The following is an 18,411-nucleotide window of genomic DNA, read 5'->3' on the forward strand; positions in this document are numbered from 1 at the left end:
CTAGGGGGCGCCGTGGCCAAATTAAGGACTTGGTGCGTGCGAACAATATCGATTTGGTGGGGCTGGTTGAAACCTTTAAAGAGTCTTTTCCCCCCAATGAACTTTCTGCTATCGCGGGCATGGATAGGTTTGATTGGCATGTGTTGCCTGCTTCGGGCCATTCGGGGGGGATCCTGATTGGCTCAAAAAAGATGTATTCGATTTTGTTGCCTTTGATCATGGGGTCTTCTGGGCTAGCACGGTAGTTCGTCATAAAGCCCTTAATATTCTGTGGGAGTTCATTGTGGTGTATGGGACGGCAGATCACTCGTTGTCTTCCTTATTTTTGGACGAGCTGTCTGCTAAGATTGAGGCTTGCAATCTACCAATGGTTGTCGGTGGGGACTTCAACCTCCTTCGTTTTCCCTATGATAAAAGTAATGACAATTTCTCCTAGCCTCTAGCTAATGCCTTCAATGACTTTATTAGCACCAATGCCATTCACGAGCTCCCTAGGGTTGGAGCCCATTTCACTTGGTATAACCATCAGGCCAACCCGATTAGATCAGTTCTTGATAGAGTTTTTATGTGTCCTAGGTGGGACTCTCTATTTCCCCGAGCCTCCCTCGCCGCGAAAAGTATCGTTGGCTCCGACCATACCCCTCTTCTTCTTGATGATGGGATGCATCAAGATAGACCCCTGCTAGATTCCAATTTGACGCTTATTGGCTACTTGTTGAAGGCTTTAACGAAATGCTAGCCTCGAAGATTACCCTTCTTCTTTCCTCAAGCGCTTGTTCCTTTGGTCCTCTAGACGATTGGCACTCTTGCTCTTACAATTTGCGCAAATTTCTTAGAGGCTGGTCCTGTAATCACGCTGCTGAGGAGTGTCGCTCGAAGGATCTCTTGGAATCTCAAATCTTGGCTCTTGACCATGCGGCTGACTCCTCTGGGCTCTCTAACGATGGGTGGTCTCTGCGGTACAACCTTGAGGCTGCCTTGATGCAGTTGCATCAATAGGCTGAAATCTACTGGCGCCGGCGGGGCACGCTTAACTGGACTCTGAAAGGGGACTCCCCCACGGCTTATTTCTTTGCCATTACTAACGGTAGGAGGAGGCGGTGTGGCATTAACAGCCTGATCATTAATGGAGTGCGGTCTTCGGACCAGTCTATAATCCTCTCCCACGTGGTAGAGTTCTTTTCTTCGTTGTTAGGGGCCAAACCTCCATTGGGATTTTCCATTTCTCCAACCTTGTGGGACCATAGTTTGAAGATTTCAGCTGAAGAGAATGTTGCGTTGATGCTTCCCCTCTCTGATAAGGAGTCTGGGATGTGGTTAATTCCGCTAACCCGAATGCTGCTTCCGGGCCGGATGGCTTCTCGATCCTTTCTTTCGGAAGTTTTGGCCTTAGTTGAGGCAGCTGGTTTGTAATGTGATCTAGGGGTTTTGTCTAGGAACTACTGATATATCTCGCCTTAATTATGCGGTGATCTCCCTGATTCCTAAAGTTAAAGATGCTGAATTGATCTCCCAGTTCAGGCCTATTGCGCTGATTAATAACTTTGCTAAGTTTCCTGCTAAGGGCTTTGCTAATCGTCTGTCCCCCGTCGCCCATAGATTTATCAGTCCCTACTAGTCTGCTTTCATCAAAGGGCGCTTCATTTTAGATGGTGTCCTCTGTCTTCATGAAATTGTTCATGATTTGCGATCTCGCAATTCTAAGGAGGTCATCTTAAAACTAGACTTCGAGAAAGCGTATGACTCGGTTAGCTGGCCTTTTCTCAGGAAGGTTCTTCTTGCGAAAGGCTTCGATGGGGCTTATGTGCATCGTATTATGCAGTTGGTCTCGGGTGGCCACACTGCAGTCTCTGTTAATGGCCATATTAGTAAAAAAATTGTTAATGGCAAAGACTTGCGTCAAGGGGATCCTGCCTCTCCTGTCCTGTTCAATTTTGTGGCCGATGCCTTTTCTCGCATTCTTTCTAGGGCGGCTCAGCATGGTCATATCTTGCCTGTGGTTTCTCACTTAGTCCCTGATGGAGTCACTCACCTGCAATATGCTGATGATACCATCATTATGGTTGAATTGAATGATGCCTGCATTTCCCACCTTAAGTTCATCCTCTTATGCTTTGAGGCCGTCTCGGGCTTGAAAATTAACTTTTCCAAAAGTGAGGTCCTGGTTACTGGTGTTGATGATACGGAGGCCTTGAGAGTGGCTAGGTTGCTAAACTGTTCCCTGGGTTCCTTCCCCTTCAAATATCTGGGACTTCCCATCTCTCTTGTTCTGCTTCATGCAAAGGACTTTGCTCCGGCTGTTTCTAAGGTGGGAAACAGGGTTCTTCCCTGGAGAGGTAGATATAACACCAATGCTGGCAAAGTTGCTCTCATTAATGCTTGCCTCTCCTCCCTCCCAATGTTCCTTATGGGCTTCTATCTTTTATCGGCTGGCATTCATGCCGGTTTTGACAAGCACAGGGGTGCTTTCTATTAGAATGCCGCTGATAACAAACGGAAATATAGGCTGGTTAAATGGAAGCTCATGTGTAGGCCTAAAAACCTTGCGGGGTTAGGCATTATTAACACGCTGGTTATGAACAAATGTTTGTTAATTAAATGGTGGTGGAAAATCATGACCAGTGGGGCCGGTTCCTTATGGTATTCCATTCTTAAGGCTAAATACTTTCCTCACTCTAGCCCGATGTTTGTTGTGGCCAGGCGTGGATCTCAATTCTGGAAGGACCTTATTAAAGTCAGACCTCTGTTCCAGGAACATGTTAAGTTTACTGTGGGTAACGGTACCTCGGTTCGTTTATGGCGTGATTGGTGGTGTGGTGATACTCCTCTGGCTCTTAGTTTCCCGGCTCTTTTTTTGTATTGTCCTAACCCGGATATCTCTATCGCGGAGGTGGCGGCTAATAATTGGGACTTGGCCTTTCGCCGCTCCTTGTCTCCTGAAGAGTTGGAAGACTGGCAAAGACTCTCTGCCTTCTTCCCCTTGCTCTCGGAGACGCAGGATTTGGTTGTCTGGCCTCATTCTGCCTCTGGCTGGTTTTCAGTTAAATCGTTGTACTCTAGGCTCATCGGAGGTGTCCCTTCAAATAGGTTTTCTTGTATTTGGAGGTCCAAAGTTCCTCCTAAGATTAAAATCTTCCTCTGGCAAGCCTTCAGAGGCCGTCTTCCCGCAGCCGACCAAATTCGTAAGCGCAACGGGCCAGACTCGGAGTTCTGTGCTCTTTGCGGTGCCTTGGAAGACACGAACCATATCTTTTTTCATTGTGTGTTGGCTAAGCTGGTGTGGAGTTGTGTCCGGTCTTGGCTTCAGGTTACTTGGAATCCCTCCTCCTTTCCTGATCTGAGAAACCTCGCCGGCGTGCTGGTTAGGGTCACTAAGAGAGTTTTCTGCGTTGGCTTGGGTGCGATATGTTGGTCTTTATGGACGATTAGGAACAAATTTACAATCGATCATGTCTTTCCATCTAAGGCTGCTGACGTTCTTTTCAAATCCTGTATATTTTTGCAGCAGTGGAGATCATTGACTAAGGAGGACGATCGGGGAGCACTGGACCTGCTCATCTCTAAAATTCAGGCCTCGACGTCCTCTATCTCCGGGCAGGATCCTGATGTCTGACCTCGCTTGCCGCTGTTTCGTCGTTCTTGGTGGTGGCTGTTTCTTTACTCTTTCCGGCCTGCGTGTCGTGTCTGGCAGGTTGCCATGTGCCCCTAATACTTTCGTGTGCCTGGTCCCTAGTTTCTGTTGTTGTGGATTATCGGTGGTTTCGCCCTTGTTGGTGTTTGGGCCTGTGACTCTGCCTTGTGGCTTTATTTATAAAGTCGGGCTTAGGCCTTTTCTCTAAAGCCCTCCTGTCAGCTTAAGATACCCAATCTTATGCATGACGCTGCACTGTCTCTACAGAAAAAGTATGTGTTGTAGGAAACAAATAAGATTGAGTGACTTCGAAATACCTGTCGACGCTTATTTCAGACATTCTGAAAATCAGCAACTATTTTAAACCCAGCAAACAATAATATGAGATAGTTACATGGAAATTTCATCGCAGCATTTATCAAAATATACCTCTTTGCGAGAATTACAGCTCTGTAAGTGGAGCAGCTCATACCCACTGAAATCAAGGCATCTGCATCACCTGAGGGACCACCTTTCTAGCATGGATGGCTATGCTGCTTTTCTGCTGTGGAAAACGGCAATGGTTGTTGAGCCACCTGTGATTTTGTAATCTATGTAAAACAGTCCCGTTCCTTTATTTGCATGTATTTTTTAGCAATGTCACTCTCAGTGGTCTGCTACTTATGCAATGGTGGATTACTTTAATTCTCAGTGCTCATGCTGCAATCTCGTATACTCTATGCTGCTGCCAGTTGTACTGGTGGAGCTTGTTGCATAAAGGTAAGAAAAGTATTTTCAGTATGATTTATTTCTGCTTTACTTCATTTAAGATTCAACTATTTTCCCTCATGATGTAGGTAATGGTATGGCCAAGAATTTACTGGTGTGACTGAACTTTCACTTAAGTCTGCAGATCGGGTGACAGAGGAGAAGGAGCCAAAGCATTTGGTTGACGAAAATTTCGTGATCTTGTACACTGCAGTGTGCATACCTCTTCAGTTACGGCCCTCTCAATTTTGCGTACTGCTCTGCGACAGTAAGGGTTCCAACAATCCAACCTGCAGCCTTTACCTTATCCGTTCATTTCATGGTCCCCGCTACCTGACATGTGCGCTGAAAATAGTTGAAGGCAAACCATTCTTATGTTCTTGCTGAATCTTCAATGGACAACGTCACTTAGATGTCAACTGAGTTTGCAAGGAATTGGGGTGGATTAGAAAGGCTCTGGAAAAGGCTTCAATCTTGTATGTTACTGAAACTTTGCTTACATAGAAAGCTAGATTCAGTCGCAGAGCTAGCTAAAGAATTCAGACAAATTCCTGTTTGTATGTCCAGCGCATCATTCATTTAGTTCTGCCCATGGTTATGCAAGAAATGTTTCTATGCTGATATCTGGCGTTACTGTTGCTAATGTTCAGTTGTAAGCTGCATTAAAACAGCAGTCCCACAACATTTGCATAGGAATAGTTGCAGGAGAAACATGATAGCAGTCAGGTTGCTGTTGCTAACTACTCCCTCTGTCCCATGATATAAGAGCGTTTTTTACACTACCCTAGTATCAGAAAAACTCTTATATTACGGAACGGGGTCAGTAGGTATTTACCAATTAATTCAAATTGTCGTATGTGCTGAGATAGCTAGCAGATAAGTACATGTCTCTCTGTCTGTCTCTGTCTCTGTCGTTTTGAGCAAACTAACTCAGAGAGCTCCCAGTTTCTGTTATTTATTTTCCTCCACATGAGTGGTTGCTCTTCATTTCCCTTTCGCATGATTCTATTCCACAAAAATTACTACTGACTTAATTTGGCAGAGGAACAGTACTGTAGGAACAAAACAAGTTATCCTAACCTACAGACAGATGTATAAGCCATTTCATGATCACCATGAAACCAGACAATTTATGTTTCATTTATGTTTTTCATTAATCCAAACATATAAATCAGCATACAATCTAGTTTCATTTATGTTTTGCATACAAGTATTTATAGTTTAGAATTAACTATTCCCGGGGACCTCTCTTAGTTTCCTTTTCACTTGAGTCCTCATTTTCACTTTCACGTCCCTCCTGCACTTTCTATTCATTTCTTGTTTCTTTTATTCATCAACACTCAGAACATAACAAGAAGAAAATCAGGAACCGAAATTCAGAGCATCATAAGAAGAGAAATAGCAACATCAGAGCAGATACTCTGTGCATTTCTTGCGCGCATTTGCTGGTCAGTTTAGTAAACTTTGCCGAAGCCTGCAAAACACATTTAAAAAAAGCATATGGCTGTCAACACTGAATATTGCAAAGAAAGTGAAAGAACGTAGATGTAGGAAAACTGAGCACATGTTTCCCAAATGCTACTGACTGTCTCAAATTTAGATAGTTCGGCGCGTCTTGTGAGTATCCTTGCCCTCACACTTTGTAGCTTCCTCCTCATGAGGGAAACATTCACCCCACACAATCTCTGACCCACTTTGTAAGGTCCAATTAGTATCTTTGCCTCCACATATTGGAGCTCTTTAAAGCACCCCATGATTTTTTTTCTATCAGAACTCATTTTTCTACTGTCATTCTCATTTTGGTATTACCTATAATGCAAATGAATTTATTTTTTTATGAATATATATAATAATATTGCACAACCTGTGAGTTATTCTATACTTTTGCATCTGTACTCAGTTGTCATGGACGAGAGTGCTTTGCACCCCGGACTTCCTCTCCATTTCATTGTCCTCCATTTTCCCATCTTTGCTCTGGTTTTCCATCAGATTTTGTCATGCAGTACTTAGGGCAACTCCAACCGTCTGACCCAGCCGAATGAGGAATTTGTCTGTTTTTGTTCCGTTTAGGTCGACAGTAGGGGCGACATTCACCCCTTGTTCGTGATTTTCTGGGCAGTGCGCCAACCGTCTGGCCCATTTGTTCCGCCTCGGTCAGTCTTTTTCCAGCAAACAAATTTTCATCAACAAACATAGCAAGTAGATAGCAAAATGAAGCTAGAATTCATGCCGGCATAGAACATCGCGCCAAAATAATCGCATCTCGGCCATAGTTTAGGAATCTCGGCTAAAGTTATGCAAATGAACAAACATAAGGTGATCAATCGGTTGAACATAAATATTTCCCTATAAAATTGCCAAGGTTTTAGGGTGGCGCTGAAACGCTAAAATCCTCAAGTTCACGGCAGAACCGTAAGGGCCTATTTGATTCAAATGATTCAAAGGATTTTTACAGGATGTTTGGAGGGTTAGAATCCATAGGAATATTTTTCATGTTGGTTGTTTGATTCGTATGATTAAATCCTACAGGAATTTTTCCTAATGAATCATTACTACTACATTTCATAGGAATTCTAGCATCCGCTTCATCCTCTTGAATGAAATTCTTTGTTTTCCCTGTGATACAATCAAACAAACTCAAATCCGGTAGGAATTCAATGGGCATAACATCCTAATCCTCTATTTTTTCTATTCCTACGTTTTAACAATCCTGCGACAAATCAAAGAGGCCCTGAGGCTTGAGCTGATCCTGCGGCGGGCAGGGTCTCGCCGTATCCTGATCAGCAGTACAGTACTAGTACGTACGAGCATAGATACGATCTGATCGTGAGATGGTAACCGCGCGAGAACTTGGCCATCAAGACACTATTCCTATGTCCTCGAGGAATCGACCACTCCGGCATATCAGACACAAGAAGACCCTGTACGCACGTAACCCATCAAGAGACTATCCATGTGTGTCCATGCGGACAGAAGAGAGAGAGAGAGAATATTCATGTGCCCTCGAGGCCTCAACGTGAGAACCCCCTGCGGCATATCAGGCCAGGGAACGTACCGACGCACGTAGCAAACGTGCTCTCTTGATGGTGACTCCGGTTGCGCGTACGCCGAACAGACCCGTCGCTCACTCGCGCTACGAGGTTGCTTGGCCACGAACAAACTGCAATATCAGCCGCAGGCTCTCAACCTACACAAGCTACCTAGATGTTCAAAAGTTTCAAGTTTAAAAAAAATCCAGAAACAAATCTGTGAAAACTTATACATATCCACGGCGGATCTGTAAAATTTCGTTAAAAAATATTATGATTTGCAGGCTGCACGCACACACACAAAAAAAATCCCGCCCCGATAACAAAAAAAGAGACCAATTTTCGTGCATGTATTTGACCACGTATGGAAGTAGAGTATATTTGTTATGAAAATTACCTTGAACGTGTTATATATGTATTTGTGTATGTACATTTTTTTTTCAAAAACAAATTGTGATGTGGAAAATATGTTTTTCTAAAAAGTCCTCCAATTAGCCCATCCTCATTTCGCACTTTTTGCCGCGCCTACACACATAAATCGTATGGGCGAGCTCTTATGTTATTTTGGTTCTTCTATAATCAGCATTATCGTATACATCTCGACGGGATGCATCAATTGTTTCTGAACTTCTGTTTACTTTTTGCAACTATGAGCTTCTGTATTTTTGTCTAGTGAAATTTCAAAGGTTTTTGTCAACTACCGAGTTTGTTTTCATTAATATTTTATGAACTTCTCTAGGTGTTGCATCTAAACCATCGAAAAAATTCATCCAGGACTTTATTTTATTTTAATTTTTTCTTATTTTTCGTCCCCATACTCTTGGATTTGGGTTCCGCGGCCTTTTCAGGCTTTCTCGTGTAATTATTTTTTTTATTCAGTGAACTTTGATTTGTTTTTCACGTGGCTTTTTTATACTTTTTTAAACACGAAGAGCTCGTTCATATTAATTTGAACTTCACACCATTTTTTCAATTATTATGAACTTCTTTTGTTTTAACTTTGAATAATTAACTTCTCAGACCAGATTTAGAATATTTAAAAAAAAGATCATCGCCGTTTAAGAACAGCTTTTTAAAATGCCAAAAATGTTATCAAAACTTTTGTTGTTTGAACTCCGAAATGAATAGTGGACTACCCTAACTCAATAGTTTGAACTGCCCGGGAACTAGCACGTGAACCTCTAGTAGCACACATTTTGGCTTTTTGCTTCTACTCGTGCACTCCATGTTTGTAGTGCTTCGGTTAGTCTAAAAGTTTGAGTATTTAGAGGTTTACCTAGTAGTATGTTTAAACTTTGCATGTTTGAGAGTTTGAATTGAAGTATGCAATGTGAGATCGAAGTAGTTTGGATATTCATTTTTTTAAAGGAGTTTGATGTTTTGGGCGCCCTATTTTAGAGCATCTCTTGGAGACGCTCTTTCTCATGCCCCAAAAGGCTTCTTTTTTTACCCTAAATTTTACAACAAGTTTTGATGCCCTATTATAGGACGACTATTGAAGATGCTCTAATCACCTCCATTGTCATGACTCGTCCCCTTGGGAAAAAAAAATACATTGTCATGACTCGAGAGTATTAGGCAACATCAACCCATCGAGAACTTGCCCATCAGTAGACTTTTCCGTACTCCACTCACAACCAAATTCTTTCCAAGAGGTAGTCAGGTTCTTTTGTTGTATAGCTACATGAGATGTCTTTATCGAAAAAGCTACATGAGACGTACGTATATAAATATATAATATACACACATGTGTGGCGGTAGCAAGTTGCGGCTGCAGAGGGACAAAGCGTACGTGTGCACCATGATGCAATATTTGTCTGTTTTCTTTCAAGAAGATATTTATCTTGTTCATCACAATCATACATACATACATGCATATGCATATCGGGGTGCTAGATACATCCATTTGAGCAGCAAGTAATTCGGGGCAAAGGGCGTATGCGCTAAACTAAACACGCTTAGAACAAGATGACATGCGTGAGGAAACTGTGTAAACTTAATGGACTTGTTGCTAGAAACTACTTCCTCCGTTTCAAAATAATTGAAGTTCTATGTTTATCTTATGAGATTCTTTATGAAACTTAATGGACTCGTTCCTTATATTTTTGTACTATTGAAATATAATTGAAATTTGACTAACTATCAAGAAAAATATGGTAAGACCTGTACAAAACTAGATACATATAGTACAAAAATATATTTCATAAATAAGGAATTTCATGAAACTAATTTGGTGTTCTAGATGTCAATATATATTTCTATAGGCTTGGTCAAATTTAAACAAGTTTGACTTATGACAAACTCATAACTTCAATTATTGATCCAAGCTCATAACTCCAATTATTGATCAATCATGATGGCTGGGGTGTTATTTTTGTTTTTGGAAAACAACAACAACAACAACAACAACAACAACAACAACAACGATGGATGGTACAGTCCCAATTCACACATCAGTCACTCACTGGAGTATGGATCGATGCAGCTTCAAGTCGTCCCGTCCCGGATCGATGCAGCTTGAAGTCGTCCCGTCCCCCCCCCCCCCCCCCCCCCCCCCCCGATCTCTCTCTCCTTATATAAACCTGGAGGCATGCATAGATAACTCATATCCTCCATCCGTCCATAAGGCATAGCTGATGCACATGCTCATCTCATATCATCCAGGCCAGTAAGTTACCTAATTAGCCTACTTAGTGTATCATCTGTACGTGACACGCCACACTTAGCTAGCCGACTACCATTCATTAAGAAACTGATGGCTGCTGCGCCTACCTTCTTCTCCATCTGCTCCGCTAAGCCACTGCTCCATTCGGCTTCACCGGTGGCCCGGAATGTTGGCCGGACCAGTCGCAACCGTGGCTTCTTCCGCCCTTCACCGGGGATATATCCCGGGTGGGAGCCTGCGTCTCATGAGCTGTTGCATGATTTTGACTTGCAGGTATAGATATTGTTGCCGTACAATTGTTACATATCGTAACAGTTAGTATTAGTATTGCTTAACGGGTCACGTTGTACAAGAACGTGAAATACAGTCGTTTGCATCATTTTATTTTCGTACTTCCTTCATTCGGGTTTATTAGTCTCACTCGTATCTTGACTCAAATTTTAACCATAGTTTTCACTAGTAACATATATGTCGTACGTCACAAAAATAATACCACGAAACTTCTTGCAAGTATATGAATCTAACAGTATAACTTTTTGTGACATATAACTTATAATCTTTTAGTTAAACCTATGGTCAAAATTAAACCTAAAATATGATAGGGGAGTGGGGGTATAACAATTGTACTAAATATAGGAAAGAAATCTAAATAACCTTTAGATCCATCTAAGATTTCGATTCCCAGTAAAAAAAAATATAGAATAGAAAAATATGGGACAAAAAATAAATCCAGTCGGTTTCAGACTTGGTACAACCCAAAATCACCATTCCTTTTGGTTCGCACAACCAAAAAATTATTCTGAAGGTCTACAGGAAGATAAAAAATAAGGGATTGTATCAAGAACTATATACAAAAGAATAGGAAAAAGGGCTCGAATAGAAAAATAGAATCATACTCGAGTTCCGAAGTAATTACACATAATAGAAAAATGGACTCATGTTCAAGTTCCGAAGTAATTACACATATAGAAATCCAAAAAGAAATCGATACGATCCACGTCATAATCCATATTGGATTCCCAAATTTATTAAAGAAAAAAGGAGCAATCGAAGAATTAGAGAAAGATCTACAAAAGGGAATTAACTCTGTAAACCAGAGATTTAATATTTCTATCGAAAAAGTTAAAGAACCTTATAGACAGCCTAACATTCTTGCAGAATATATAGCTTTCCAATTAAAAAAAGAGTTTCATTCCGAAAGGCAATGAAAAAAGCCATTGAATTAACTAAAAAACAGATATAAGGGGAGTAAAAGTAAAAATTGTGGGTCGTCTTGGAGGAAAAGAAATTGCACTCGCCGAATCCATTAAAAAGGGTAGACTTCCCCTCCAAACAATTCGCGCTAAAATTGATTATTGCGGGGGGGAGGGGGGATAAACCAGGATGAAGGAAGTGTTGTTTGTCATGGAAAGTTATTTGAATGCAATTAGCATGCATGTTTACCTCCATTTTCTAGTTACCTTAGGGATAGATTTCGAAGCTAGTGCTGAGGCTAGCTCTTTCAGTCTCACCACGAATGTCTCGTTGTCAACATGAACGTCACATTCCACCAAAAGAATCTCCTAACTTCAAGCTAGCAATTCATGATTTTGTTTTCAAGATAACTTTTGTTTGTTTGTGCAACATCCTAGAGTGACACCTACTCCGGAACTGATGAGAAACAGAAGATGTGTACTGGATTCACAAATTATTGACATATTTTTGGAATGAGCACAAATTTTTATATGCATATGTCTTTGATTGTTAATTCTTATAATATGTTAATACAATATAAACCTAAGGTATCATAAAAGTATTTTTATTGAAAAAACAAATTATTGTAAGTGTTATCGCCTGGCCAACCTGAGTATTTTTTCATATATTAATAATCAAAGTTGGAGAAGTTTTGATGCATGTTTTTTTACAATGTCATCTACTTATGAACTGAGATAATATATGATATCTATTGCACTTTTATAAATTATATGTATTTTGAAAAAAAGAAGTTTGCTCTTTGTGTGACACCAGGAAAGCCTAGCGAATGTTCAGGCGTTGTTGCATCAGTATCCAATGAGTAGACGGGACATGTTGACCACTGTTGATCACCTCAAGCGCCTCTGCATCGATCATTATTTCCAAGACGAGATCGACAGTGTCATGGATGCATGTGTGGATCTCGTTCATAGTGATGATTTACTTGATGCAACCCTTTCACTGAGGCTGATGAGAGAAGCTGGATATTATGTTTCGGCAGGTAAGTAAAGGAAAATCTTAGTCTGTCACGTAAGATAAACACAAGAATTTGGGAAGCTTCAGTGCTATTTGGTCTATGAAATAAATTTTATGTGATAACTTTGCTGTAAAAAAATCTTCAAGTGGCCAAGTCTAAAATAATTCTAGCGTTTCCTTGTGGACCGTATAAGTACCTCCCTTGGGACGTATGTTGTCACTATGTATGACTTATGCCTAAGACCCCTTCTCCACAACATGGCAGACGATGTTCTTCGGAAGTTCACAAATGATAATGGTGATTTCAACCATGGGCTCACCAAAGACATTAGAGGGATGCTGAGCTTGCAAGACATGTCATACCTCAACATGGGAGAACCATCACTGTACAAGGCAAATGAATTCTCGGGCAAGCACCTTAGACTTGCAATTAAGTATTTGGAGCCAAGCCTTGCAAGATATGTGAGGCGGTCACTAGACCATCCCTATCATGTGAGCCTGATGCAGTACAAGGCAAGGCACCATCTGAGTTACCTCCAGAGCTTGCCCACTAGGAACACATCAATTGAGAATCTGGCACTTGCAGAGTTTCAGATTAAGAAGTTGCAGCATCAGAGGGAAATTCAAGAGGTTAAGAGGTATAGATATATACATAATAAACTACTCTCCTTCCATGATTAATTTTGTTGAAGATGTTCAATACGCTCACTCTCTTGATAAGAGAGGAACGCTAGAACTCTTGGCCCAATTTTATTAATTAGAATTTTATTTGCTCAAGTATTCACTCAATTAATAGAGTAGTGGTTTTCACTATGTGAAAACTTCCTTTTCACACAGATGGTGGAAGGATTTGGGATTGGCTAAAGAAATACCGTTTGCAAGGGACCAAGTACTTAAATGGTTCATGTGGCCCATGACTGTCCTTGAGGGTTTGTCCTTCTCTAGATATCGGATTGAGATCACAAAGATCGTCTCCATGGTCTACATTGTGGATGACATCTTTGATCTTGTCGCCACACAAAATGAGCTCTCTCTTTTCAATGAGGCAATCAAAATGTGAGCATTGCATTGTTGTTCCCATAATGATTAAGATTAATTTATTTTAGGGAGGCAATATAGTCACCTTACTTTGTAAATAAATGACATATTATATATGTCCAACAGCATATTCAGACTTTAAATTGGCATCAGATGTGTTAAGATTAATTCGAAATAAACATTATGTCTTTATGAGAAAGATCTTCATATAGATTAATAGTTTTCTAATTATTTATTCTATAATCATACAAACAAGCGAAAACATTGCATATTAGAGATTGTTTATGCCCAAGATTGCATCTACCTTGCTAATGGAATAAAAAACTCATGGATTAGTTAAGACCTTATACATGGTATAAAAGTATTGTCTTATAGAAGTTTCACACACAGATTGCACATTTTGACAGGTGGGATCCTGCTGCTGTTGATTCACTCCCGAGCTACATGATATCATGTTACAGGGCTCTTTACACTGTCACAAATGATATAGCCGCTATGGTTAGAAAAGAGCATGGACTGAACCCTATCACTCATCTCAAGCAAGCTGTATGTCTACTGGAATGATTCTTCATTTTTTTCCTTTAATTTAACTTCCCCAAGGAGCTAAATATATTAACACTACTACCTCACATATTTATGTGTAGTATATAATTTGTGAGTGATCTCTCCTACTTAAAAAATACTCAAGTTTTTGTGTTATGTTCCTTTACTTCGTCTGCCCTCTCCCTCCCCACCCCCACCTTCTCCATTTCCGGGTTTGACAATTTTCCCGGCCGGTTTTCCTTGAAAACCATCTCAACTGTACATGCCTTATTTTCTTATAAAAAATCACGTTTTCTTTGTCAAGCCAAAAACTACCGATTCAATTAGCAGCTAAAGTCCATTTTTAATAAGTAGTCACATTATAACACTAAAATGTCAAGTAAATCACATTGATTGCACAGAAAGTTTTTACGCTCCTGTTACAATGCATGAGCAATTAATTACCTTACTGTATTTACAAAGAGAACATATAATAAAATTACACTAGAAGCATTCATCTTACCTTCCTTCATTTTACTCTTACAGTGGGCCGCTTTGTTTGATGGATTCATGATTGAGGGAAAATGGCTATATACTAATCAGGCCCCCACATCAGAGGACTACCTAAGAAACGGTATCGTCACTTCAGGAGCACCACTAGTACTCCTGCATCTTTTCTTCTTGCTAGGGCATGATTTAACAGAGGGCAACAACGACCACATGCTTCGGATCATCTCCTGCACTGCAAAGATCATGAGGCTTTGGGATGACATGGGCAGTGCAAAGGTTATAACACACCAAGAACTTTATCACATAAGACTGCAGGATTAGCACTACCAATAATCGTACATGAATTAGTTCAGTACATATCCATGAGGGTGCGCATCCACATCAACATTGACCAAATTAGACATGATCTGACATTTATTTTTCTTCACCCCATGCAGGATGAATCACAAGAAGGGCTCGACGGATCTTACAAGGAGTTGTACCACAGAGAAAATCCTCATGGTGATGCGGAGAAGCACATGCTGGAGATGATCGCGAGTGAATGGCAGGATCTGAATAGGGAATGCTTCTCTGGGACAAAGTCAACACTATCGCATACCTTCATCGGGGCATCACTCAACTTTGCAAGGATGGTCCGCGTCATGTATGGCTATGACGACGAACAGAGGCTCCCCATCCTTGAGGATTACACCAGGATGTTGCTCTTCTGAATCATGCATGCTAGCACATACAAATAGGTTGATAGTTGGTACAACCTTATGCATTGCAATGGGGTTTTGTGGCCGTGACATATAAATAACAAATTTAGAAGGTAACATCTAGTCAAACATGAAAATGAACAGCCTAACTGTGGAACTAGGCTACTAACCCCACATGAACATGCAAAAGTTCTACAAAAGATAGTTGCATCACGCTACTGGATGTATGATAGTTGCGTCGAGTGGCTTATAGAATCTTCGCCATTTCATCTCATCCAATCTCGAGAACAGACGAGCGCCTCAATCGTCCTGATGCTCAGCGCATTATGGTGCTTCGGGATCACCGGTCCAGTGATGCTGAATGCCGCTTCAGAGTGAACGGCAGACGCCGGCATTGCTAAGACGTCCCGCGCAATAGCCGCAAGCGTGGGGTACTTGGTGGCATGTTCCATCCACCATTTCAGAATGTCAAAATCATCCTCTCTTGGGACTAGGCCCTCCGCAAGGTAGTCATCAAGCTCTGAATACATCTGTCTACTGAGATGCTCATCCCAATCTTCCAATGAATCTTTATCATCTGCACTCCTGGAAACAACGGCGCCACTCGGCTGACTCATCGGTTTGTAGTATTCGCTGAAGAGTTCCTGGACCGTGTCGCGTATTTCGGATAAGTAGCTCGCTGAACCTGCGCCGTAAGCTCGTCGCAGACGGAATTCGATGAAGCTCATCTTGAATCTAGGGTCTAGAACAACAGGTATCGACAACCACACGTATGAGTTCTGCCAGTACTCGTCGAATGTGTGCTGCATCACCATGACCAATGTAGCAATCTCGACATTCTCATTTGATGCTTCTTCCTGCAGAACAGTCCTCACTTTCCATACCTCGTTAAAGTATATGTTTGCCAGTCGGAGAGCTCGGGCCAGAAATTACTTCGATGGCATGATAAAACGTTCTCAAAATCTTGCAAATGGACACAATAACTCCCATATCTTCTGGAGACAGCACTTCTTCAGCAGGAAACAACTTCTTGAATTGCAACAGAACTTCAAGCCTAAAATAAAACTTATGCCACCACTTGGCATCTTCCTGTGGACACTTCAAGCTCATCTGTGAAATGGCCTCCAGAAGCTGTTGCTGGGCCAATGGTGAAGATGCATGCGCCACAAAAAAGTCCATTACTGCATCACCAATAAGGAGAAGTATGTCTGATTGTCCTTCGGCGACAACACTGTTTATCATGTCGTCCAAGCAAGCGATGTTGCATAGCTTGCCTCTGATGGGAAGGCACCTCTTCTCCATGAGCATCGCCTTGAGCCTCGCGGTATTCGCATCGTTCTTGATTTCACCAACTGAAGTGAAGCTCAATATCTTCTGGTCAAGGTTCCAATCTCTGATTGCATCCCATATGACATTGTAAGATCCACTTTCAGACTGTGGAACACAGGCCTCCTTGCAGTGTATAGTCCTTTCCAAATTAGTAGGTGAGCACCAATACATGCCAAACTTTATTATTCTTCTGTGAACTTTCCAGTCTTCACCGATGAAATGTGCTGTCAAGCAGAGGTACTTTACTGTCGGCTCAGGTCCATCGTCAGTCCAGATGCTTGCCGACAGAGAGACATGCCGCGAGGTTAGCGCGATTTTATCCTTGACATTCATCTTTTCCTTCTGAAATAGATCCAACAAATGGTCTTCCATATCACTACGAGAGACACTAGCCACAGGGTTGATGCTCTTGAAAATCCTTTTCATTTCTTCATGCTCCACAATCGACAAGGGATAACCATGGCATATGATCATTTTGGCCACATCTTGATAAGGTGACTCCTGACCAAACTTGCTGGCGCTTGTATCGTCCCCAGTATTCATCGATGAGGTCTTCTGCTTCTTCTTCAGGTTTGGAACATCTGATGCTGGTAGGGATAGATGATCTGCCACCCCTTGAACAGGCCGACCGGTTGCGCCACTCGAGCTGCTACCATCTGTGAAGCAGGAGTCCTTCTGTGGCCTCTCTACCGCTTCCGGTTTGGCCGGGCAGGTTTCCAGGTGCCGGCGCAGACAGCTATCTCCTTTGCAGCTGAACAGAAAGTGGCAGCTCAGGCACTGTGCAAACTGAACCTTGTCATTCAGAAAGATGGGCTCAAACTCATCCCAGACCCTGGACTGAATCTGGCTCTTGTTTTTGAGTGACCCGTCGGCTCCATCCAATTCTGCCTCCACTTCCATGCTGCCATCCTCCTTGTGCTGCTCATCAGAATGCTCCATGGCCGCCTGCACGGTGAGAAGAAATAATCCATGTCAGTAGTAGTTCAGTGCAAGAAGAAACCACATTCAGTCTCCAAGAGGAGGCTCTGCCAGTACGTCCCAGACCTTGGACCGTTTGTGGTGCTCGTTTTTGAATGACCCGTCAGCTCCATCATGTTCTGCCTCCACTTTCTTCAAGTCACCCTCCTCGTGTTGCTCATAAGGATGATGCTCCATGGCTGCATTGTAAGAAATTAATAATCCCATATCAGTAGTTGAGTACAAGTTGAAACCAGATTTCAGTCCAAGAAGAGATGATGTATCCGTGCAAGAACAATCTTTTCGATTTAATACCCAACCAAAAATATTAAAAAAAGAACATACCACTACTGAAGGACCAAAATAAATTCATACTTCCAGACTCATTATCCCCGTTTAAGCTTAAACCTAGATCATCGATCGAGCACGTAGCAACATGTGCAAACACAAATGTAACCGTTGTCTGTATAACACTACTGATGCACCGCAGGTGTTGTTGATCAGAATTAGGGGGGGATGCGGCAGAAAAGAGCACCGGCTAACGAGCGAGGGCGAGAAGAGCAAAGCCACAGCCCACAGGGTGCTGACCTGAACCGATCGCCGACTTTCGGCGTGCGCTCTCGCCGGACAACCGCCGCTCTCCTCCTCTCGCCGGGGGGCGCTGGCAACCGACAACCTTTCCCTCCCTCGTTCAGTTTCAGAAATGGGCGGGCTCCGGCTCCCTCTTCCCTTCCCACGGTTCACAGAAGCAAACAACTACCACCCTGAATGCGTGGAGTAGTCGGCTAGCCCGTAGAAAATGCCGCCGCGCCATAGAAACTGGTTTTTCGGGGGGTTTTTTCCTTTAAATATGGGTTTTCTCTGGGAGTCAGCATGCCCTGAAGTCCTGAACCCATGGGCATATGCACCCATTTTTTTAAAAATGCATTTAAAACACGTTTTAAAATGTCGAAAAATTCAAAAGAAAATTTCACACATACATGTTCGCATATGTGTGTGCGCGGCACTAAGTTTTTTGAAAAAATGTCTTTTCGTTTTGTCTCCGCAAAAAAGACAAATTTTAGAGCTTCTAAATAG

General features: G+C 42.0%; 2 protein-coding genes across 2 annotated transcripts in view; one reads left to right on the forward strand and one right to left on the reverse strand.

The window, feature by feature from the left end:
• LOC123039445 (S-(+)-linalool synthase, chloroplastic) overlaps positions 1 to 15,278 on the forward strand; it is a 181,417-nt gene extending 166,139 nt beyond the window's left edge. Inside the window, exons 2-7 of the mRNA XM_044462616.1 lie at positions 12,080 to 12,305; positions 12,546 to 12,918; positions 13,118 to 13,336; positions 13,726 to 13,864; positions 14,387 to 14,626; positions 14,788 to 15,278. Of these exons, the coding sequence (XP_044318551.1) occupies positions 12,080 to 12,305; positions 12,546 to 12,918; positions 13,118 to 13,336; positions 13,726 to 13,864; positions 14,387 to 14,626; positions 14,788 to 15,060 (1,470 nt within the window). The 3' untranslated portion in view covers positions 15,061 to 15,278. The remainder of the gene's footprint in view (positions 1 to 12,079; positions 12,306 to 12,545; positions 12,919 to 13,117; positions 13,337 to 13,725; positions 13,865 to 14,386; positions 14,627 to 14,787) is intronic.
• A 658-nt stretch (positions 15,279 to 15,936) lies between these two features.
• LOC123042209 (zinc finger BED domain-containing protein RICESLEEPER 1-like) lies at positions 15,937 to 18,062 on the reverse strand. The gene is made up of 3 exons (XM_044464710.1): positions 17,923 to 18,062; positions 17,422 to 17,534; positions 15,937 to 17,322 (listed from the first exon to the last, which is right to left on the reverse strand). The coding sequence occupies exons 2-3, from the start codon at positions 17,530 to 17,532 to the stop codon at positions 15,937 to 15,939; spliced, it is 1,497 nt and encodes a 498-aa protein (XP_044320645.1). The 5' UTR covers positions 17,533 to 17,534; positions 17,923 to 18,062.
• Positions 18,063 to 18,411: the final 349 nt, after the last annotated feature.

The sequence above is a fragment of the Triticum aestivum genome, chromosome 2B (assembly GCF_018294505.1).
Source record: "Triticum aestivum cultivar Chinese Spring chromosome 2B, IWGSC CS RefSeq v2.1, whole genome shotgun sequence".
Taxonomy (NCBI): Eukaryota; Viridiplantae; Streptophyta; class Magnoliopsida; order Poales; family Poaceae; genus Triticum; species Triticum aestivum.